This window comes from Pelmatolapia mariae, linkage group LG12 (assembly GCF_036321145.2).
Source record: "Pelmatolapia mariae isolate MD_Pm_ZW linkage group LG12, Pm_UMD_F_2, whole genome shotgun sequence".
NCBI lineage: Eukaryota > Metazoa > Chordata > Actinopteri > Cichliformes > Cichlidae > Pelmatolapia > Pelmatolapia mariae.
Genome location: NC_086237.1, coordinates 33,117,379 through 33,143,588, shown reverse-complemented (window position 1 = coordinate 33,143,588; position 26,210 = coordinate 33,117,379). Strand labels below are relative to the sequence as shown.

The 26,210-nt window shown below is 37.8% G+C and overlaps 1 protein-coding gene across 1 annotated transcript in view; it reads right to left on the bottom strand.

Moving 5' to 3' along the window:
- si:dkey-215k6.1 (transmembrane protein 132C) overlaps positions 1-26,210 on the bottom strand; it is a 269,137-nt gene that overhangs the window by 153,502 nt on the left and 89,425 nt on the right. The window contains exons 2-3 of the mRNA XM_063489390.1: positions 22,606-23,024; positions 21,152-21,729 (exon numbers count right to left, since the gene is read on the bottom strand). Coding sequence (XP_063345460.1) covers positions 21,152-21,729; positions 22,606-23,024 — 997 coding nt within the window. The remainder of the gene's footprint in view (positions 1-21,151; positions 21,730-22,605; positions 23,025-26,210) is intronic.

The window sequence follows — 26,210 nt, the reverse complement described above, 5'->3', positions numbered from 1 at the left end:
CTCCATACTGAATAGTCTGTTTTGATGTAAAAAGAAGAAGGGCTGGGTAGCAATTTCCAGTAGTGACACTCAGCATAATTACCAATAATATCTCCACAAAAGAAGCTCAAAATACAGCAACACACAAAAAATATTACAATATTGGACTATGTCATTCCAAATGTTGTTTCTGGCTACAATAAGATTATGAATGAGATTTAAAATGAGCTTCCATACGGTGACTTTAAAACATGCTGTATGGACCATTAACTAGAAGGACATTTTATCTCTGGATTTTAAATCCAGTTTTCAACTCTCTGTTCAGTTTGTATTGTGTTATACCCCATCTATGCCTTCTACTTTTCTAGCTGTCCCCTGAAATACTCATTATACAGACAGTTCTCTGTGATCTAATACGCCTCTGTTGCTTTCTCTATTCTCCATTGGAATATTTCAGTCTATCCCTTCCTCTCTCTTTCTCTCCATCCCTCCCACATACCACCTCCATGCTGGAGGACTCATTATGCAGACCAACTCTCTTTCTATCTCTCTTATCACTCTCTACTGGAGTACTCATTACTGTTTCTATGTCCCTCACTTCTCTGTGTCTCCTTCTATCTCTTCCTTTATATCTTAATGTCTGTATAACATACTCACATAGAGGTACACTGTAATGTGCACTGTAACTTCTGTTCTTTGTGCAAAACCGAGAACAAAAATGTACCTTGCCTGTACTTGAGTTAAAGTTATTATTTACAGACTTTTAAAAATGGCAACATTACATATTGTATTAGTAACTTTTTTTGAGAATTTGAGTTTATCAAGATCTACAGATGCATCTCATCTTCTCAAAACAACGCACAGATACTCCACTCAGCAAGTCTAAAACATCTTGGCAAGTGATTCTGCAGAAATATATAATAATAGAGGAGGCTTCAGAGAAGACTTAGAGCCAAGAACACGAGCCTGGTAGGCAACAGCAAAGGATGATGCAAAGCATTCTGTACCTATAAAACTTGGTCTTTGCCTGCCAGTTTGCAGGGCCTTCAATTTCTCGGTGACACAAGACTGCACACGAAGAAAGCCATCAGGGAGCTGTGATCAAGAGGTGTGACCCACAAGCCAGACATACAGCTTGGACTCAAGAATACCCCCTGCTGGGTTGTCAAAAATGGATGGGTGATGTTAAAATACCCCAAACATTCACTAACCCTCTGTCACATCCCCAGAGATGAGTTAACTATGAGAAATACAATAAATAAAACTCTAACAAACATAAATTGTGTGAAATTTATGTTTAACATTGCATGTTGATTTGTATAAATTGTTGTATAAATGTTTGATATCACACAATAGATATGGCTAGTAGATCATAGATCACATATATGAGAGTGTTTGTTTAACCCAGAAGATTGGGGTTCTTATCTCATGTGGGTCTTTTATGATTATTATTTTCTTGTTTGTTTGTTTTTTCATTATTTTCCAATTGTGTTATTAATCAGTGTTTATTATAGGCTTAAACACCAAAATGACTTCTCTAGTGTGAAGAAAACATCATGAGTTGAATAAAATTGATTAAGAAATCCTCTTTTTGAACAGATTAGGCACAATGTGACAATATTACGGTGTCCTGCGGTGGCCTGACAGCTCTGCTTCATGCTTTTGTTGGATACTAGGTTTGAAGAGACCAGAAGAGATTTAACAGGCACGCCATTACATTTCCCTCCTTCAGGAATTCAACAAAAATCAGCCTCTTCCCTCCTTCTGTTATTTCTGCAAAGTGATTTTGCTCACACTCCTTAGCACTCAGTTTAGAGAGTTCCCTCTGACCTGAAGCAATTAACTTGCATTATTTCAGGCATTTACTTCATGCTGGCAGAGATCAAACATAGTGATTTTGTATCAAGTACAAATTAAATTCATCAGATTGCCTCAGATTGTTTTATTACCTACTGCATTGTTCTACATTTGGACATTTTGTGGCCCTCGGTGACATCTGGGAATGTTATACAACTGAGAAATACAGAGGGTGTTTTTTAAGACTTAAAATCCATTGAAAGCCACAAGTCTAAATTAAGGAACTGATATTGAGATCAAATCATGGTGCAAAATCTTTAACACTTTATAGGCCACTCATCAAAATACTTGTAAATCTGTGTGTGTACATATGTGCATGTATGTGTGAGTCCAAGAGCATCTGTGCCTAACTGTGTGTGTAAGGTGTCTTTGCATATTGTGCTTTATGGGCAGATAAAGAGGAGGCCTTGCAGGAAAGCTGTCCGGCAACTAATCACAATATGGCTGCTTAAATTAATTATCTGACTCTGTAACACAAATAATAAACTCATATTATTAAGTGAAACAGAGTAGGCAGGAGTAAGAGCGAGATGTTGGAGAAAAAAAGGAGATGAATTAGGTTGAAACAGTCAATAACATGAGAAAGACAAAAAGTGAGATACAGATTAAGTACAGACAACAAAATGAACAGGATAGATGGCAAACTATTTATCGTTTCCTATTCTTTAATTTTTGTCTTTTCTCACTCGTTCCTTCTTGTCCCCATATTTCCGTTTCCCCTCTTAATTTTCTCTTTCATTCTCTTCTTCCCTGAGAGATACAAGCAAACAAAGCTTTGCAAGCCCTGGAGCTCCGTGGTTTTCCTCTATAGGGGTTGGAATACAACACAGAATTGAGACTACCTTCAGAGCCAAAGAACATAAAGGAGCTCAAACCATGTAACACACGCTACTTTAAAAAAAATCACTGTGTTTTTGTGTGTGTGTGTTTGGAAGAATGTGTGTTTGTTTGAATGTGTGTAAGCTGGAACATTTTTTGTTAAGTACTGCTAAGATTAGAACTGAGGGGGGTTTTACAGGGGAGAAGAAAAGACAGCAGAAAATGGAGTGAAGACTGGAGGCATCTCTGATGCCTTTGTTTTTCCAACAAGCTGCTCCAACAAATGTGTTTAACATCCATTTACAGTGTTATATCCCTTTCATACACATGGCCTAAAATGAAATTGTAGAACATCCTATTTATTTATTCTGCGTCTTTGCCAGTTTTGGAACTCTTTTTAAAAAAAATCTATGCAGTATACTGAGTTGTAAAGCAAACAGTGCACTAGACAATAAGGGCAAAGCCTGAAAAAACTGAAGGGAAACGATGAACCATAAAAAATAAAATAAAAAATGACAGGAAAGAGGGAGGGATTGAAGAGGAAGAAATAAAAAAACAAAAAAAATGAGACAAGTGGGTAGAAGTGGGGATTTTGCTTTGAATAATAGCCTATTCATCAGTGCTAATTTGCTAGGCTAATGTTCTCACTGAGCTTAATGGGGAGATTAGCCTGGCAAATTAGCACTGATAAACGAGCAAACATGAATCACGGTGGTCAATCATAGAGCCAGCCATGTATTCATACCATACTACAGCAATGAGAAGCATCTGTTTAAAATGTGTTTTTAGTTCGAGTTCAGCAATTAACTGCCCTTAACGATCACACTGCCTTGCAATAAACGTGCAGTATAATAGCAATGGAGGCGCAGACAGGGACCAAAATAACCAGCTGTACAACAATAACATGAACTGACATCTTTACTCTCCCTACTTTGAACTTTAAATGAAATGGATTGGAAATGCATAGAAAAATGCAAAAAGAAAATAATGACATTAATGAAGCAGTTTTAATGGTTCTTTGAAATGCTAAATCTGCTACATATTAACTAAATGAGCATTGCTTTGCAAATTCTAAAATTAGTTTCATGTTGCATTAAGGTATGACATGCTGTACTACCAGGTTTGACAGAAGAATCTAAAGTGTGGAAAGAGTTAAGACAGCCTGCTGTTCCCTGAGGAACCGGCTCATTCTGAAATCTAAAGGGACTTCAGAGGCTCTTCAATTCCTTCATTAATAAGTAACATGATCATTAAAGTTTTACACATTTACAGTGCGTGAAGCTCTTATCCAGAGTGATTTGACAATGAGTGGAATAGTAGAGCAAGCTTGAATTTCCCCGATCACAATATTACAAGCCATCCCTGGATTATAAGGGTCACAGCAACAGTAACCTGTGACAGATTATTCTTGAGCACTTACAAAGATAGCATATAGAAGTTTAAAGTCAAGAAAGAATAGAAAAACAGTAAAAAGTGCTTTTTACTGTGTGATCTTGGAGGATCAAGGAATTGTTTATTGTGAAGGTCCATCAAACTGTATCTAATCTATAGGGGTGGAACATGCCTGGAATAAAGAGTAACAGCCTTACTTTCAGGGCGGGCATCTTCGGTGATTGCACAGCTCAGAATCAAACTCATACACATCACTGGAGAAGTTTGATGGGAAATTTTGAGTCCAGATTAGCTGAACTTTAAGCACTCAACCATCACTTTATTTATTGAATTTTTTGCCTGAAATAATAGCTTCTTCTTTGGAGAGACATCTCAAAAAAACACGTGTCACTACAACCAAGACGGAAAACATTTCGGCAGGTTTATTTTTGTCTGCTGTGTTGGAAATATATTTTCTGCAACAACACATAGCCTATTACTGCCATGGTAGGTAAGCAATCATATGTGTGAAAAAAAAATGCTGTAGTTTTGATGGTGTTCACTGGCTCAGTGGGTAAGTACGACAGCCATTCAATAGCTGAATTGCTACTGAAAAGGAAAGAGGGGCACAGTCACACTTGATCAAGCACAAATAGGGTTCTTCTGTGAGGAAAAAAGGGGTCAAAACTTGTCTTTTTATTTCCCAAGTACATGTTTTGAAATTCTGAAATACAAGAATTTAAAAACAAAAGTAAATAAATAAAAAGAAGGAGAGAGTGTGTTCACAATTGTAGCCTTTGTAGGAGAAGTCCTTGGCCTTTTTGTTTTTTATAATATAAAGCTATATAATGTAGGTAATTTAAACAGTTACCTGATGGTGTTTTCTACTGTAAGGTAAAGACCCTACAGCAATAGAGAGAAAACCCTAAAAATCAGTCAACCCCCCCAAGAGCAAGCAATTGGCGACAAAAGGAAGGAAAAACTCCAGAAACCTCCAGTACAGCCAGACTCAGGGAGGGGCAGCCATCTGCTGTGACTGTCTCCGGTGCGGAGAGAAAGATGGGACAAAAGACACTCTGGAAGAGAGCCAAAGATGAATAATAACTAACTATTACATGCAGAGTGATGTATAAAGACATAGTGAGTGAAAAAAGGTGAGTGAAGAAGAAACAATGAGTGCATCATGGGAAGGCCCCAGGAGCCTAGGCCTATTGTGCTGTGACTAAGGGAGTCATCTGATCCAACCCTAACTATATATTTTTATCAAAAAGGAAAGTTTTAAGTCTAGTCTAAAAAAGTAGAGAGGGTGTTTGTCTTCCAAATCCAAACTGGGAGCTGGTTCCACAGAGTGTTCCACAGGGGCCTGAAAGCTGAAGCTGAAAGCCTAAGTGCTCTACTGGAGTGAAATGTTACTTTAAGGTCTTTAAGATAAGTTGGGACTTCATTATTCAAGATTTTGCATGAGAGTAGAAGGATTTTAAATTTGATTAACAGCAAGCCAATGAGGAAAAGCCAGCATGGGAGAAATATCCTCAGTCTACCTGAGCAATGGATCAGCCTCATGACCCACACTCGTTCAACTTTAGACTGTCGGTTTAAAGCATCGTGTGGATACTGATGCACAGAAATAAATGGACTGGCTCTTATATAGCATTTTTCTACCTTAGCATTCAAAGTGATTTATACAACATGTCTTATTCACCTATTCATACAAGTACTGTTTTATGCTTAAGTGTGTTCTATCTAACATTCACAAAAGCTTTGGTTTATTATCTTGCCCAAGGATATTTCCGATTAGTAGATGACCTGCTGTATGTCCTGAGCTACAGCCACACCAAAGATGAATAAGATAACAATAGAAAACGTAACAAAGAAGGTCGCTGATTGATGGTTCTTCCAGTTGCTTTGTTCTCTGGTGGTGCAGCAGCCCTGCTGCACTACACATGAGAGTATGTGCACTACTTACATCAGACTAATCAATAAACAACGTAAGCTTTTATGGTGATCTTTGCCTAATCATTATGAAAATTTCCAGTATAATTTTTGTGTGAAAGCTGTCACTAATTTTATTTCAAGTCTGCAATTCACATAGTCCTGTGGCAGTCATCATTGTGTCTGGAAGGTGATATGCATGACAGCAGTCATGTTCACAGCATAGATTTTACTCAATAAATTAACTAAGAACTAAAATGAAACAAATTATATATATGAAAACTAAGATTGTGCTTGGTTATATGGATAGATTGAAGAAAAGGGGTTAGAACACAAACTCTAAATGTAGGGCAGAGAAGGGTGGGTGTGGTGGACAAAGGATGTTGAAGATGGAGCTACCAACGAGAAGCAAAAGAGGACGAACTAAAGGAGGTTCATGTATGAAGTAAAGGAACACATGCAGAGGGTTGGGAGAGGATGCTAGAGATAGTGTCAGATGGTGCCATATGATCCACTGTGATGAGCCCTAACAGGCACAGCTGAAAGAAGTAGAATATACAGTGTTGAAAACAATTACAACATGCTCTGCTCTGCAACTCTTGGTTGTTTTTTCACTTCGGACTTCAACTGATATTTATGATGTCCAATGGTCATTTAACATCGGAAAATGCCAAGCCAGATTTCCTGAATACTGCCACATCCTGCATTTCAGCTGCAGGGAGATACGGACCAAGAGTGTCGGCAGCATACAGTCAAGATTTCTCCTCTGCCCTCCAGGGCTGGGAATGTGATAAGGAGAGAGCGAAATGGTGCACAGAATTTAATAGGTCTGTGCTGCTGATTTGAATGTTTATGATAACATGGATGTACAAGTAAAAGCGTGACATGTATATTAGTTAAGGCATTATGTAAAACAATTCCTCAAAATTAATTTTACAGTTTGACTTCAATTCACCACCTCAGCATCCACATTGCCAGTTTTTACATCTCCAAATAGGTTTATGCTTATGGGTAAGACTGTCTGTACAATTGCGGACATTTTCCCATCTTTTGTTTTTAGAAATTCCAACATGATTTGCAGAGATGTGCACATGTTACTAACCTTGTTTTGTGCATACACTATATTTTTAAATGATACCCCTGAGGTATATGTTTAAGAGTTGGTCACTTCACCAAAACCTGTTCTGGAGAACAGTGTTTTCACATATGAAATACACAGTATGTTGCCACGTGTTGTTTGAGAAGATGCAGTGAAAAAGAGAAAATAACAAGTAAAATATCAGCAAATGAAAGGACCACTGAATACAACATTGAGTCCAGGATTACATACTCGATGTAACACAGGTTCATTTATGTGAGAAGGGTAACACACAGGGGTAACACAGAGACAGATAACTATTCATACTGAGATTCACATATATGGGCAATTTAGAATCACCAGTTAGCCTAACCTTGCTAATTGCATGTCTTTGGACTGCGTGGCAAAGTCTGAGTACAGGGAATTATTTTTGGCTACTGAAAAGGAGGTGTGTCCCCTTAGTGTGACAGTGTAAACATGTTTATATATTTTACACACACAAACACACACACATACGCTCACAAAACAGTAGCCTGCAAGATGAGAGTGCAGAAAGAAAAGGAAGGTAGACTAAAAGGGAAATCAATACTGTGAGGAGAAATTTGTATAAATTAAAAATGAATAGAAAGAAAATACATATGAAATGTTGACCATATGAGCACACTATTTACACCAGAAAGTCTCTGAAGCATGGAATGATTCCACAACAATGGAGGACAGCGCACAGAAAGAAGTACACTTTTTTGATAAAAATGCATTCACAGATCCGGCTTAAAGCTTTCTTCATTGCATGAGTAAAGTGAGTAAAGGAAAAAGCAAAAAAGATTTATAACAATAGGCCTACCTGGCACAGGTCCTTAAAGGATTACTGGAAATGTAGTGACTTTTGGCTTTTGCATTGTATCTTTGTGGCAGAGTACCAGGGCGGGTCGTATTATTTGAAGAAGTTTTGCAAATATTTGTCTCTCAATAATTTGAGAGACAAATTATTGAAGCAAAAACTAGTGATGCAAAAGCTGTATCAATATCAAATGAGTATGGATATCAAGAGTGCCTTTGGCCCACAATTCACCAAATTAGTACCCACTGGCTTTCATATTTTTCTTCCCGTTGTCTTTCCTGTTTACTAAAAAGCAAAGACGACCTGCTTTTGCCTTCTGGGTTTCTTTTCTGGTTTTGTTTTTTAAAAAGGGGCTTTGACACTGTGCTGTTTTTAATCAATGCCAAATCAAAGTTTAGTACTTTGGTTTTGGCATTAAATCAAGTTTAGTACTATATATATTATATATACATATACATATATATATACATATATATATATATATATATATATATATATATATATATATATATATATATATACATATATATATATATTTAGGGCTGCTCAATTAATCGAATTTTAATCGTGATTACGATCTGGGCTTTCAACGATCATTAAAAATGACTGAGCCGATTATTAGCTACTCCTCTCGCGCTGCTCCGTGTGGCAAATCGAGTGCACCTCTCTGCGTTTCGAACACGCGTCACAACAATTAAGAGGACCCGAGGGAAGCTCGGAAAGCTAGGAAAGCTAAGCAGAAGTTATTTGGTGAGGAGAGGATAATGGCTGCTGAAGAAAGAATGCCGTTGGTTGAAAAGAGAGGTAAAACGACTTAAGTGGTGTGGAAACATTTTGGGTTCGCGGAGTCAGACGTGGATTAAGTAGACATAGTGTGGAAACTTTGCTACGGTGTCGTAGCTGCACCACAGAGCAACACTACAAATTTATTCAATCATTTGAAGACCGCTCACAAAGTGACATACGATCAAACAATGAAGGAACATAGAGAAAAAACTCTTGACAACACCTGCTTCATCCTCACAGACTTCCATTCACGCTACCCTGTACAACGCGACTAAATATCCCACCAGCTCCCAGAGACACAAGGAGATAACAAACGCGGTAACGTTTTCCTCGCCAAAGACCACTGCTCAATTAACACAGTGAACAACCAGTATTATGCAGTATTTTGAAGTTCACTAAACATAGATGTTTACATTTTTCATTTATTTTTTATATTGCAAACATTTGCATTGTTATCAGTATTTGCACACTATTTTATATTATTTTTTGACATCTTTAAAGCCATTATTCAATACATTGTTATTGTTAAATAAATATCGTCAAATAATCGAGATCTCAATTTCAGTGAAAGTAATCGTGATTATCATTTTTGCCATAATCAAGCAGCCCTATATATATATATATATATATATATATATATATATATATATATATATACACACACACAACACATAATGTGTTCCACAATAATTCCCTTTTGGAGTAGGAGCCAAAGTGCAGCCGCAGTTCAGCCAGCATGCAGTAAAACCCGCGACTTCTACAATACGAACATCTGTAGCTTATTTCAAGTGGGTCCCAGAATAATAAAACAGACAATATGTTTTCATGAGCCTGGGTCCCAGGCCAAGATACTAAAAAAAGTGGAAGGAAAAAAATAGCTTCAGATTTTTCATGAATAAAAATATCAAGTTCTTCTCCCCCATCTTGTTAAAATAAAAACAAACTTATCCCAATATCCTTTTTATCTCCTGGGGTAACTTAGAGGTAAATGCTCAAGCACACAGAAAAACACACACGGCCACACACACACACAGCACTTGGTTTAAAAGGAGCTACTCATGCAACTGGTACATCTTCAGCACAGAGGAATACAAGAGCAGCATAGAGGAGCCCTATTTCTAAATGGGGCTCTTCTATCCTGCAACAAGGAGTAGCATGAACAATAAACACAACACAATAACCGGCCACGCATTTCCATTATAAGCATCCCTAAGTCGGCACTGGCAGAACCAAACTCAAAGAGTGGTAGAGCCACGGAAACAACACGAAGAAAAGAGACAGGAGGGATATTTTGTTTGAAGAGAGAGAGCTAAACTAAGACATGGCCACATGTACGTGTGCAGAAAGGATCATCATCATATCAGTAACTGAGCTTAAAGGTCAACAATGTTTAAGTTTCAGTTCAAACACACACTGGTACACAAACACGTTAATTACAATGTCAGTGACAATGTCAATCACTTTGGAAGTGAGACTGCCAAAATAGGGTGCTATCTCCTTCTCCCTGAGTCTATTCCTTGCTTCTCTCCCTCTGAATTTTTTCTTCTCTTCCATGTCTACCTCTGTCTATTTTCACTGCCCTGACACACATGCACAGTCCCATAATGCACAAACACTGGCGCTATCTCGAGGCTGATGGCTGTCACCTTTGTGTATTCAGCCTCTTTCAGGAGCCAGCAATGCAAATAACAGCCTCATGAATATTCAGGACAGAAAAAGATAGAAGGACGTAGAGAGAGGGGAAGAGAAAGAGAGAGAGCGAGAGAGAGAGAGAGCGAGAGAGAGAGAGAGAGAGAGAGAGAGAGAGAGAGAGAGAGAGAGAGAGTAAGGAGAAGGAAGAAAGCTACGTGATGACAGGTAAACTATGGAGAGAAAGTAAGGACGAATGCTGTAGACAGAATGATAGCAGGGGCTGGATTAGGGGAATAAACACATAGTGATTGACAGTGTGGGTTAAATAGAACAGAGTAGGTGTTTGATGTGTGTATGTGTTGGTCATGGACTGTTAACCAGTTTACCATCTTTCCTATGTCTGAAGGGGATTTGAGAAAGTGAAAAGGTGGCAATGGCTGTTGCAATGAAGGGAAACATATTTAACAGTTACAACTGTTGAACAGTTAAAGTGGCTCCATAGCAAAAGATGTCTGCTTCAATTCTGGAAGGAAACACAAGTCCCTTTGGGGGTGTGTCAGAAATTGCATCTGGTGTTTATGACTACATAAACTTCACTTAATTTCCTGTACTTTCCTGGCAACGTTTTATAAATCACCACTGTGTACTGACACTCACAATCTTTCACATATGCATCTTTATTGAATGCACCTTGTCACCTTGGTACTGTAGCATAACTCCTGAGGTCGCTCAGGCAAGTCATTGTGGTGACCTCTCGTAACAGACACACCCACTGATGTGCCACTGAAACAACACCGAAAGATCTCGTTCTGCGTCTGCACCCTAACAAATCTATTGCCACTCCTGGTTATGAAGATGAAAATGACATGTTGCTTTACAGAGAATAAAAAAAAGTGGGAATTATTTTTCATCTGAGGAGCATTGTGTTCCTTATTCTTTCAACTCGCAGCAGATCAAAGCTGCAATGTGTTTTTCTGACTACTAGTCAAAGCAGTCAACCTTGACTTTATGTTGTTAAGATTAAAGACTTAGCAAAGAATAGCTTCCTTACACATCCATCAGTGTGGGAAAATTTTGATCCTTTAGATAAACATGATGAAAGCTGTCTTCAGCACTCACTTGTAGGTTTTGGACAGGAATTTTTTTTAAACTGTGTTTATTTTTTGACATTGATAGCCTGGCAAATTGTTAATATGCCTGTGTGTAAATTTGTAAGAATGATTGATTGACTGACACAGACTAACACATATACACATATTAGGACCATAGTCCATGCAATAAGTACCAGTATTAGGAGCACTAAAACATAATCAAAGTATATCCATAATGAGTATATTGTAGGGTTGAGACTAAATATAGAATCGATCTTGTTAAAAAGCATTTAGCGCTATGAAGTTCATATTTTATCCAACCATAACCTTGATCTAAGCCTAGCAAAGTAGTGTTGTTACCTAAAAGAAAAAATGAAAGCTAAGTAATGACTGAAACTTCATGTAAGATTAAAATATGATCAAAAATAATTCAAAGTCTAAAAATAACCCAAAAACTTGGCACAGAGGATCAGGAAGTCAGATCTCTTGAAAGGAAGCTGTTTTCGTTCAGTCCTAACTCACAGACCTTTTAACACTTGTTCATGTCTAATTATCCAGTCAGTAATGCAACAAGACAGTTAATGATTATATATGAAAAAGATGTATATAGGGACAAGAAATATATCCAAGTGACTATGGAGAATTAGACTTGTGACCTCTAATGTGATACATTTTCCTTCAGGCAGTTTGAATAGATGAAGGATTTTTTTCTTCTCACAGTATGCATGAGCACATGGCAATTCAAGCAGAGAATAGGCTAAAGAGAGATATACAGTATCCAAGTGGAGGTACATGCTGTCTGGAGCCCAATTTAATGGCTAAGGTGATTATTTAGAGTGCTGTGCTGCCTCTGCAGACGCACAGACTGAAATAGAGAATGGACAACAAAAGTGATCTCTGATCTAAGGGATGTAAAAGATTTCCTTTAGCGAATATGATAAATAGACTAAAAAAAGATCTCAGCACAAAGGAAGACAGCAATACAGAGAGATGGCTGGAAAAAAATGGGAGATACTCGGGTGTAGTAAAATGTTTAACATATTAAACTTATAGGTGCAGATGTCTTAGTGAGTATATGATTTTCATTTTACTTCACTCTCACTGAATAAAACAAAGTGATTTTTTGTAAGAAAAATTTAACGTAGTTGGAGAACTAAAGTGACTTTTTTAACTAATTAAGTATGTGTCTATTTGTTAACTGTTTATCATGGCTGGAACTTATTACTTATTTTATAGTGGAAGACGGGATACAGCCTGGACAGGTTGTTACTCTAGCACAGGACCAACACAAACAGAGGTGAAAAAGCTACCCACTGTAAGCAAGCAACCTTAAATCTTAAATTATTTATATCATATTCAGATTTTTATATTTCATTCTTTTTGTCCCCAGAAGAGTAATTTTATTAGTATTTGCCATACTAATCATGTGCTTTATATTTACTCAAAAGCACACTTTACACACTCGCACAAATATACACAGTTCAGAAAATACAACTGATTCTGCCTTCATCCTGGTGAGAGAGCCTTTGAGGTGAAATCGATGGTGGAGCTTTGTGGAATAAAGGCATGCTCGGCATTCTGTGTGTGTCTGTGAGAGAGAGAGAGATACAGAGGGTATGGTGTGTATGTGCAGTGTAACCACCAGAGAGGACAAGCTGGTCCTTAGAACTACATCTCCCCTCTGATCCTAGGAAAAATCCACTAATCCCTACACATACACAAGCAAACACACACAGAAACAACAAATGGGAAAATAATTAAACCAGCAAGTAAACTAGGAAACAGGAAAAAATATAAAAATATACACAATAAAAATAGATAAGATTTATGCAAAGATGAAATATAGTGCATGTTGGTTTTCTCAAGCCACTAAAGTGACAGCTTTATGTCCATCAGACATAACTGATTTCCTTATTATGTCCAAACCTTATTCAATGTCAGTATAACAGGGCTGAAAGAAAAGTAATCACAGTGAAGAAGCAATGCTTGTTTTCTTTGGCACTAGATATTACATATAATATATGACCCTTAAGGTCCAGTTAAACTGCATACTTGTCTCAAACTTAGCACAAAGGAAGAGAACATTTATCTTCTTGAAATCAAATTTGCAGCCATTATAAGATATTTTGAGTATTTGAAAAAAGGATTCTGTTTTTCTTGAAAGCTGCTTAAACCTGACATTTGTTTAGGATGTGTGGGTTGATGTTGCAGCTTTAAGTGTCAGTTTCAGCACTGTTGTAATTGGTGAGCATACTACAGGTTAAAAAAATGTGTACATTTTACACATTGTATTATTCTGGATTATAATTACGACTCGAAAAAACCCCATCGTCCATACTGAGTTCCAGATCGCTTACTTGAACATTTCTTCACCTGAACAACTAAATCAAGTGAATGCTTGCTTGATTCGCAGCTGTTGCACAAGACAGTGGAGCTGGAGTATGTCCAACTACAGGACTAGGATTGTTATGTGAGAAGCAACTAGATTAATTTTGAACTTTCTAGCTGGTTGAACTTTCAAAATAAGACCAAAGGGTCTAACAGTGTGAAAAAACCTGAAATGTTTCTAGATCAGACTTTCATTGTTACCTTTTTCACTTTTAAGTAAAACTAGTCAGGGTGCTTCCTTTCAAATTTCCAGAAAAGCACACCTTTGAATTGGTCTATGGATTAAGATAAAATAAACAATATACAGACAACAGAAGCAGAAAGAAAACTTCTTTCCCTTTCAGTAATCTATCGCTGTCTATCTACATTTCACACACACACACGCGCACACAAGGCATTTATCCCCTCATCAGTAATCATCTCACTAATTAGCTAACCAAACAACGATAGCACAGTTCAAGATGACAGCTTTTTAATGAGGGAGATACTAATCACTTTGACCCTCAGCCTGTCAACATTCCCACTGATGAAAAATGCTGAAATGCTCAACTAATCATTGATTCAAAGCATCAAAATGCTATGGCAAGGGTTTCTACAGATTTAGACGATATTAAATACTTTTCGCTGAATGCTGACTGAATTGGACCTGCGCCGAACATGAATTCGTCATCAAGTGTTGCCCTGATTTTCCGCCTTTTGAAGTTACAGGCAATGCTGTCACTGATTAGTGAGCTAAGAGATTCTAACTAATTTGCCTGGTTTGGTTTTATTTTTTATTTGAGCAATTTTCTGCTCTGCTGATCTCAGATTTAATCAATTAAAAAGTAAGTTCTTGATTTTTATCATTTGTTACTTAAGGGTGCAAACCATGTCGTAGAGACTGCAACAATAGCTTAGATTAACAAAATATACTCTGGGTTGGTTCAAGAGTTTGTCCAATAACTCTAATTGCCTTTATGCAAAAGGCAATAGAACAAGCAGAAACAAGGCTGTGAAAGAGCATCCATCCAGAGGAAATGGCCAGATAGAATGTGCAAGCTTTTATCACAACCTATAATTATATTTTAAAGTTGAGCAACCTCTAACAAAGAACAGAGAACAATGTGTTCTGGTGCTGGCACAGAGGAGGATGGAACTTGGCGTCACAGAAACTGGGGAAATTAGGTTTGTAACATGGGACTACCCTTGAAAAAACATAGCATACAAGGCCAACCATTATCAACATGACTTATATGTATAGATTTTTAAAGAACAAATGCAAACTTTTTACAGTGCTGTTTACAGAAATCATTTTTTACAGACATTAGGATATGTCCTTCTCACTCATGGGAAAAAAATAGACTGGAAGTCTAAGTAAGTAACAGCCACTTTAACTGAAGACACTGATGTAGTAAAGGAAATGAAAACAAAAGACAAACTTGAAACAAACTTGAAGACCAGTAGACACTGTAAAACACCTAGAAACACCACAGCACAGATTGCGTGGTCAAAAACAGACAATGTTCACCTCTGCTGTCTACATAACACTCTCTTTTTTCTGATCTGATACATATGACCTTAGTCTCCTCATTGTATCATTTTAAGGATGTGCCATTTAACAAAAAGCATGTTGGAAGAAAGAAGTAAAAAGCCCAGAGTAAGAAAATGAAACCTGTCAGCGAGCACAGCATTGAAGATGAGTTACCTAAATGAATGTGCAGCTAATAAGATGGAAGTGAAAAATAGTGACATAACAAGATAGAGAAAAAAAATTTATGACAAACAACCCATCTCAAATTTGTAAAAAGAATAACACAATGAGCACAAAAACAGACTGGCTTCTTTTCTCAGGTGTTTTCTCCTCCCCATGTTCTCCTCTTTGCCTTTCAGAAATACAGGCTAAGGCACAAAGAGTCCAAGAGTCAATTTATGCTTGACCCATTATCACAGAGTTCTTTGATTGTTTATAAAAGCCCAAGCTTGTGCGTGTCAAAAACTAATTAGAAATTCATCTAGCATGTCTGTTCTGTTAATTGATGATGTTTCGTTTCACTCAGTCACATGGTTAATGAGCAGACAGTTGCTCTTTGAAGGGGAGTTTGAGAAAAACATTTGTCAAATTAATGTCTGTTTCTACACAACAGTATTTTTTATATTTTGAAAAAAAAAAAATTAATATTAAAAAAAAAAAAACTGACTACTTGAAAATTGAATGATGAGAAAGTGGCTGCTAGTTATGTTTAAAATATGAGCAAGAGCCAACTGGGTTCCAGCCCCCTGGTGACCCTGAATTGGATAAGTGGAAGAAAATGGACGGATGGATGGATTTTTACTTCTAATTTTCTTCTTAGTCCATAAAAGGATATTAATGAACTCAAAGCAGCGTGGTAGTAACAACATGACACACAGAGAGCTATCTACTTTAAAACCACATTGGATGTTCAAAGAGAAGTTGAGTGATAACAGAGATGTATCTGGTGAAACCTTTGACTTTGTTTAAATGTAGTCAAAGTAGTAGAAAAATGAAACATTTAAAATGACCAGAGGAAAAGCTATGACTGGAAAAAAGAACTGGAGGAGGAAGACTTGGCAGTGTAACTTAATCAGTACCACACTTTTAGACAGTTTGAGCTCATTGTCTGTAGACATGTAGTTTCTTCCCAAACTGACAGAATCATGTATGGTTATGTGAGACTACAAGCTCAAGGGGAGGTGATACAGGAAGGATGCCCAGTCCAATTTAGCTAACACATGCTGCCTCTTGTCATTGGTACTTCCATCTTATTCTTAGTTAATTTTTCAGAAGTACGAGGAAGAAAGGCAAGTGAAATGCTTTACCTTCTTACCCATTTCTCTTAAGACTTTTCTAATAATTTTCTTTTTCATTTCTTCCATTTTCTAATATTTCTCACTCTTGTATGTCTCTCTCACTCGTTTTCTCTCCGTGTCCCTCCATCTCTTCAGCAGTTTATCATAATCACATCACCTCAGCGTAATGGAGCACACTTAAGGCTTATTATGTGTCGTACACATACATACTCACACACCCGCTCACGCTCACACACAGGAATGAAATCCACTTAAGCCTTATTACATGTCTGACTCTGCGTCTAACATGGGAGATTATCCATTGAACTGTTTGCTTGGGCAAAGGGCAAGACTTGCAGGTAGGACACACACACACATATAAACAGGCACATTTCTCAACTGAGACATAAAGATAGGAGATAAGTGCAATATGTAAAATAGAAGTTGGACGTTTTTCAAACGTGGAAAAATGAGTGGACAAACCTAGGAGAGAAAAAACACTGAACGGAAGCAGAAACAAAGCATAGTTCGAGATAGCCACAATAAATAACAGGCCTGGCATTAAAAAAGGATTTTTATTCCATACACTTTCTTTCCATAGCAGTACCAGGCACAACTGCATACCCACAAGACAATGTATAAACATACACACAACAATGGTGTTCCACAATGAAGGCAGAGACAAAGTGTCTGTATGGGGGAACCAAAACATCACATCTCATCACTTCAACAGGTAAGTGTGTGTTTTTTGTGTTTGGGTGTGTGCTTTAATACACACTTAATGCACACACATAAAACAAACATCGTCAGTATGCATGAATGTTCATATGATGTATGCGTGTATTCATGGCAGAGAGAAATAACACTGGATGTTGGTGGAATATTTATTTCCCTCTGTATCTGTGTGTGTTTGTCAGCAGGTAGCAAGACAAGCTGCATTGCACTCTGGCCGCTTCTTGTTTCCTTCTGTGTCCTGAGATCAACTTCACATTCGATGTGCACAAAGAAATGCACAACTTTAGATATAGTTGTATCTGTAAGGAACATGTGTCAAACTGACTTAGATTATAGTGTTAAAGGTACAGTGTGTAAAATCTCACCACTAGATTGCAGACTGTAGTCAACTGAATTCTGTTTTCTTACACCAAATTCAAGTGCATAATCTAAATGTAAGAGAAACAACTCTGATTGCTGTTCATCTGTGGTGAGTGTAGGATGTCACTTCTCTGTTTACCTGTCAATGTAAATCTTGAGACTAAATTTGCAGAGGAGCAAGTAAACCTACGAGTTCTTGTCTACTTTGCGTTTGATGCACTACGTAAGTGGCCAGTCTTTAGTCACATACATAAAACACAACTGGGCAGAAAGCTTTATTCAAAAAGCAACAGGATAGCTTCCACAAACTGGTGCAGGTGGTTATGTATTTTTAATCTATTAATTCTAAAAGTATTGATTTGTTTGAAGATATAAGAACACTGATCTATAACATCTTTTCATCATAAAATAACCTCAGAAAGTACAATTTTAAAATGCTTAGTTAAACTAACAATGCGAATAATATGATATTATGAATTTGCATATGATTAGCATGCGACTATATTTCACTTGTCATCTTAATGCATTTTTCACTGATTTTCTATCTTTCTCTTCAACTATCGGTCCTAACCCTGGCGTTTACCCTAGCCATAACCTTTATCTGGTGTCATTTGATGCTGTCAAATGACATGTGAAAAGGTTAGGGTTAGCATGCATGTCAGGGTTAGGATATTGACGGCATAGAACGAGACGTGAAAAGTAAAAAATGCATAACAATAAGGTGCAAAATGATTTGGGATGCCATTTCATGACACCAAACTGCCAATACCAATTGCCAGTTAATTTAGTTAAAATAAATAATATTTGGGGGCTGACCATTCATTTTGACTAGAATCAGATGGTAACAGTAAAGTGTTTCATAAACAGTTCTGTCATTACCAGCTTTGCAAGCTGTTATTGTTGAGCCAACTAGGCAGGGCTTTTATGTCCCTTAGTTAATGCATAAAACCCCAGTAACACAACTCTGTGTCCTGCCTCCTTATGGTGACTCTGAATGTGTATAACCAGTGTTTTACCGACTCCCCTGCTAGCCTTGTTGCAACTGTTCGTGTGGTGCAAATTACTCAATTGTGTATGCCAACCATTCCAAAATATCTCTTAATAGCGTAAGTAAACAACAATAAACTTTGGTGGTTGTTAAAGATGAACTATCACATTAAGTGTAAATTGATGGTAAAAGGATTTTGACTTGCTTAATATCAATCTTAATTTTTAATTGACTGTCTGTGGTAGTAAATATGTCCCTTGATTACATAAATCAGTTTACTTAACATAAATGGTCCAAATGTGCAGTACACAAAAAAAAAAAGAATTAGGCATCAAGTTAGATCACCTGCTGGAAGTATATATGAATAATCAATTAGTCTGGCTGTCTTAAACCTGGCAGTTCCCAAGTCCGAGTTATGTCCTACTGCACACATGTAAGAATAAAGGTTCTTCTGGCTGTTCACTCGTCTCCCAAGGCTCTCCACTGCAGCTGGAACCACATTTTTGATTTAACACACATTCTTTTTTGGAAGCTTAGGACTAAGGCTACGTTCACACTGCAGGCGAAAGCGCATCAAATCCGATTTTTTTTGACCCTATGCGACCCATATCCGATCATGGTATGACAGTGTGAACGGCACAAATCCGATATTTTCAAATCCGATCTGGGTCACTTTCGTATGTGGTACTGAATCCGATACATATCCGATGTTTTAGAAAGCGACTGCTGTTTGAACGGTCATGTCGCATTAAATCCGTCTTTTACGTCACTGACACAAGACAGACGCCAATTATCAGTGCCGGAGAAGCACCCGAGAAGACATCGCGAACACTTCCTGGCCATCCAATGTGGATGTTAGTGAAACTGTTGGGAAGACAACGTTGGAGAAACGTGAACATTTTATTTGTACTGTATAATCTGCAGATTCTGACAGAAATCTGCAACTATCCTTTGAAGCACCGCTCCTCTCTAAAACAGCAATAAAGATAATTATTAGGTTATTTACATTGTTATGTAAATAACAAAATAACTTAAAGCAAAAATTGGGAAACGTAAAGTCCGAAGTCTTTATATTAAGGGCCATCAGTCAAACAATATTGTTTGCTCTGGGTCTAAACAGAGCGCGTTGTGTGTGACATCTTCTTTTGCGCATGCGGGCCGCTTTGAGCGTTCACACTGGAGAGCGTTTGCTGTCGCATTTTATTTGTAGTGTGAACAAGCAGACAAAAAAAATCGGATTTGATCAAAAAATCGGAATTGAGCATTAAGACCTGCAGTGTGAACGTAGCCGTACGATGCCTTATGACCCACTGAGGGTACGTTTATGTCTTGTCTGATTTTGAACTGAGGATTTTTGCATACAAAGGCAAATGTGCAAACCACTACGCTGTGCAGACATTATTGCACCATGTGAAAATACAGCAGATAATTGTCCAGTGAATTTGCAACGAGTAAATGGATGTCACACATGTTGCCTCCTGAAAGCTCTACTCAGGCAGCAGCCCTGTCTAAGGCAAACCAATTGTTTCCAGTTGTAGGATTCTGAGGCTGACTATCTCTTGCTATGTGTTACATGTGAGAAAACACAACTACAAATGTTTGACTATCCTGATATTCTCCTGATACATGAGTGGAAACAGCTCAAGACACCTTACTTACCAGAAAATATCTTGAGGCAACACATCCTTTGGAAATGTGCATCAGCTAAAGCTGTTCCAAGTACTTTTTGCTGTCCAACCTTCACTAGCTAAAATCAAATGAAATCCTTTGCAAATGTTAAAACACAGTAAGCCAAGCCTAATGTGACAAAGGGAGTCATAACATGGTTCACAAAGCTCCCCAAAATATCCTGAATTGTTTTAACCCTCGTAGGAGTACAATTTTATGGTAATACCACAGCAATCCACATCAATGTGTGTTGGGATGTACATTAAATAGAATGATAAATTTGCACATCTATCATTTGTCAGCCTGAAATCCCTAAAGACAGTGAAATGATGAGGCAGAGACTGAATGCAGATCTCCATAATAGCTCAAGATCAGGGGTTATAAACATTATGTCACCAGAAAAGATTTTATTCCCCCTACAAACAGCCACCTGAAAACATCCTGCTGCTTATGTCAGAACAAACGTAATGTAGCTGACCTTGCATGACTTTTTTTTTACCTTTTCTTATACTTGTCTCTCTTCCCAACCTTAAGTCCCTCAGTGTTACCCTTTCCCTTTCCTGCTTTTCATTTTCAGTGTTTTCTTTCCTCCTTGGATCACACATGAATATTCATGAAGTTGTTATTTGCATTGCTGGCTCCTGAAAGAGGCTGAGTACACAAAGGTGACAGCCATCAACCTCGGGAGGCGGCGGTGTTGAAAGAAGAGAGAGAGCGGATGGGAAGGAAAGAAATAAGCGAAGATGACAGAAAAAGAACCAGAGTGAAACTGAAATGCATATCAGAATGACAAATAAAAACGAAGCCAGACGATAAAGTGAAAGTGTATGCATTCCCACCTCAATGTAAACTGTTCCGTATTTGAAGTTGTCTTCATGTAGATGGCAAAAGCCACTGTTCTGCCAAGCCGAACAGGACTGGGAGGCTCCAAAACTTCCACATTGTCATCTAATTGTAGTCTTTCTCCTTTGGCAGAAACAGGGCCCATGCTCATTGCAACAGAACCAACTTTCAGCATGTCTTGAAGACCTTCATCCACTAGGGTGCTCCACTGCCCCCCAAGGCCCATAGCCAGACCACCATGTGGCCCAGAGTTTGCACTTGGAGCTTTCCATGGCTCATTAACAATGGAGGGACACTCTTGACCAGCACCTTCCACTGGTATAATTGAGTAATACACATCCACTGATGGTAGAGCCACTTCAGGAGGTCTCTTTCTCACTTGTGGTGGTGTAAACCAAGCTGGGGGAATCTCCAGACGGACAACACAGATACCAGATGGTCCCATGAGTCGGCAGCCTGCCGAGGGTGCTGCTTCACTAGTGTCACGGATGGCCAAGGCCCTGATGCATGGGAGGAGGGATGATGGAGGTGGTTCAGGCTCATCCCAACGCCGCCCTACCAGGTAAAACAATACCTGAAGAGGAAACAAAAGCCTATAATGTCATAATGGAAAAATCTGGACAGCTAGTAAGACACAATCAAAGACTATAAATTATCTATCTCTCTGTTTTATAAAACCATTTTCTTCCCTGTCATTTACAGATCTCAGATATTTGTCTATTCATTAAAGCTGGGCAACTTAATATTTTTATGTTGTATAAGCACTGGACCAAATTACTGTGTGTAAAGGGTATTTCTCCTGGTGATAAAGTGATAAAGAATTATCACCTGACTCTGCAGCCTCTTAGCTTTACAGCTCATTGGTTTAATTTTCTGAACCACAGCTTTATTGTTTTGGCTTACTCTCACTGCTCTTACATTTCCCTGCTGTATGGCACAAAAAATGGGCAACTAGCCTGTGAACATAATGGAGTATTTAGCTGCTACAGAACTGCACTGTTTCCTTTCAGAATTTGAGGAAACCATAACAGAGAGGACAGAAATTGAATATGGGAGCTTCTCCAATCAGATGGATATAAATATGATAAATACTAATATCTTTCCTTTCTCCCAAATATGCAAACACGTGTTTGCTGAGATGCTTTCTAGTTCAACTTTACTCCCTACCACCCCTAGTGGCCAAAAAAAATTGAAGCAGGTTTAACAGGATAAAAAAAACATGTCTCTAAGAGCAGGTGCATTTGCATTGTTTTCATTGAATAATAAATGGATTCAATTTTTGAGTATTAAATAAAGCTGAATGCATGCACATACAGGTAAATAAATTACCAAATGATGTAATTAGTGCTTCTTGATTCTTGAATGGGTAAGTGTATTGTATGTGAAGCCTCAAAGTTAAGTCAGTATATGTTTGAAAAAAAAATCCAAACAATACAAAACAATACAATACCTGTATCCATGGCCTTGTTGATCCCACTTTAGGCACCACTACCTGACCTTTGACCTTCCAGTTCAACGTCACACGGTTTGTTGAAAGGAGCAGGTGTGGTGATGGACCTTGAAGCAATTCCACAGGGATTGGCTGCTCAGTGCTCAGATTTCCATAACTGCAGTTTACACTTGGCAGAGAGTGTGGGGCAGAAATGCCTGGTTCTAGCTGGTGGAGAAAGAATGGCTCAGTCCGTGATGATAGGCTGCCATTTCGCATAACCTCCTGATTGGCTTCTCGCAGGAAGAAGGCGGAATCAGCGCCACTTAGTTGGCATTGGACAGGGAGGTAGGTGGGAAGAGAGGAGGAGAAGTGGGACTGGGAGATGTCCGGCCCTCCGCCTGGTCCACCGCCTGCTGCTACTGATGGGCTGTCAGACACTGATGAGAGATGGGTGATAAATGAGGATAATAAGAAATAATGGAAAAGAGCATAAAAAAAGCAGTAGTTGTTAAAGAGACAAAAAGGATGGGGACAAGAAAAAGGAAAAGAAAATAATTAACAACATTAGAATTTTAAAAACACTCCTTTCATAAAACAAATATCTAATGTTTACTGTTTATAGTCTCAATTTTTACAGAAATCCGAAGCAGCTAATCATCTGCCAACATAAATTCAAGTATTTAAATGCAAGGCTCACTGGGCTGTGTTATTTATTCATTTTTACATATACTGATATAAACATATGCACACATCAATTAGCTTTTCTAAATAAATCACACGTGTTAAAAACCACCAACACAGATCAAAATACACTGTATTTCTCTATAGTTTCTCTACAAGACAAAATATGTGCAAACATATTAGCTCACAGTTTTATATATTAGTGTTAGACTGAGCATCACAGGTTACATTAATGCATCGCTGTTTTTCATCCCTATTCTAAAGGCCTTACACAGGCATATATCAAAAATGACATATTGCTCCTTTGCAGTTTATTTCCATATATTTACATTCAATTTTTATTCATCTTCCAGCATATTTGCCAGACATTTCATAAACATTGGGAGTTTGTAGCCTCAGATTACTGTGGTTTTGATGCAGTATCTCAGCTCCAAAGAGGGCAAGGAAGCACTGTGTTGGGAGTGGTTTTTTATTTCTTACCTTAAACCTTCATCTGTTTGGCTTGTCAGATTTTTATTATGTAATGCACTGAAGCACAGAATTGATCACTTACTGTAACCTGTTTAATTTTGAATGTAAGCTAAATGCCACCACCATAAATATTTAATTATGTTACAGCTTAGTAAAGTCAAGGAACAGTATGGTTCTTTTTTTAAGCTAGCTTTGGTCTTCGGTTACAGTACCATAAATGTTGCCAGAGATTCAGATGTATGCACGTAATGCCCTGGAAACTTATTTTGTTAAACACCTGCTTACCAGATTCTACAAAAGAACTTTTTCACCAAATGTTAAAATAGTTTTGCTTATACTGTGTAGGGTATTTCAAAATATTTTAATTTTACTATATTCTGTGATTCTTATTATTTATTTCTGGTTTAAAGTGGACATTGCACACTTTAAGAAAAGTGCCTCCCTCTTTCCATCAATTTGGATTTAGCAGGATTGAGTTGGGTGACAGTAGGTTGTTTTATTGTCTGTTTAAGCTAAGCTTTGGCAGGTTAGCAATATATCTAAAATAAAGGTTAAGTTGGATTTGCTATCAATATATACCAAAGTTTATCCATTTTTAAAAGATAACGAAATTTGAACCTACTTACGAAAGTTTTATGCCTATAGTGCAGTTTTTTTGTAGTGATGACAGTTCCTGATGATAACAATAAGCATACTGTTGAAACTATCATGAATGAATAGCCTACATGGCAACCTACTATGGTAAAAACACCAAAAAAAGAATAAATTATTACATTTCCCTATACACACGTACAAAAAAAAAAAAACTCACACGCAGATGGATTTCCATTGAACCCAAGCTGGCATAAACAAAAGACACACATAATGCATTTGGTGTGTGTGGAAATGTGTGTGCATTTTGTGTCCTAGGGAAGCGAAGTGTGAAAATATAATGAGGGTGGGACAGCGTAGCGCTGTCTGGGGCAAGTCATACTGAGGCGACTACACAGAAAAAATAATAGCACAGAAATAAAGTGATACCTCAGTGAAACATGAATAAGCAGGCTGGTTTGGTTATGGTGCGTGGGCACATAGGGAACAGTTTAAAGGGAGAGAGACAAGCAGAGGGAAAAGAGAACAGTAAGAGAGCAATAGAATAAAGGGAAGAAGACTGAAGTAGAGGAAGATGACTAAACATAAGAAAAGAGAAAAAAAAATGATAAAGACAAAAACTGAAACATTTCTGGAAAAATGAGCAGACAAAGAATTTGACTGATTGAAGATGCTAATATGCTTTACATTACACTTCACCACATAAGACAAAATCTTGTCTCAGGTCAGATGTTTAGAACAGATGGATACTTTTCTGTAGCACTAAAGCTTTGGAGTGAAGCTTAATATGGCTGCTACCAAATTAAAATCTGTAGAAAAAATAATTCTAAAACTATAACTTTTTCTCAAATTCATAATGGTCATGACTTTGTATTACTGTACAATCTCAAACTGAAGTTCTGTCCCTAAAAATCTACCCTCTATTGGTTACTCTCTTTATTCTTCATCTGATGATGGTGCCATGTTTTCTCACTGTGCCTCCAGTGTTTCCTCCCTTCAGGCATGTGGAATTAATTGTGGATTGAATGGTGGGTAAGACTGGAAATTGTTATTAATATGCAAGTCAGGTAGATGACTGGATAAAATAAAAAAATTAGATATAATTATATATAAAATTAACTTAGCAAAGTGACATAAGGAATGTAAAGCAACAAAGCAGTAAACTCTGCAAACTGATTATTTTGTTGATGTAACAGTGCTTCTTGGCAATGAATATTATACTACTGAAAAGTCTGTTTATATCCCCTTAAATTTGGAGATGATTCTAGGGCTCACTCCAAATAATGCTGCAACTTCATTTTGCACAATACCAAGTCAGGCAAATGTGGCGTGCTTGTCACCAAGCACCTAATGTCTGATGGTATACTGCCAAGAGGTACTGTTAAAACATAAAAATAATCAGCCAAACACAAATTTCTCCACTTTCCTTTGCTTATTTTACAAAATAAAACATAAAATTAAAATATCTATCCATTTTCTTCTGCTTATCTGCTGCCGGGTCTTGGGGGCAGCAACATGAGCAGAGAAGCCCAGACTTGCCTTTCCCCGGCCACAACCTCAACTTGCTACTTTTGATGTGGACAAGTAACAGCTGTACTCTGAGCCCCACCCAGATGGCCCTCCTCACCCTATCTCTAAAGGAAAGGCCAACCACCCTTCCAAAAAAAAATCATTTTTGGGGGAAAATGAGTCTACAACCTCTTTCTTTCGGTCACTACCCATAGGTGAGAAGATTGACATCCATGATGGACTGGTACAGTGTCTGCATCACCACAGCCACAGCACCAATCCATCTGTTGATCTCCCACTCCCATGATCCCCTCACTCATGAATGAGGTCCCAAGATACTTAATCTCTTCTACTTGAGGCAATAACTCATC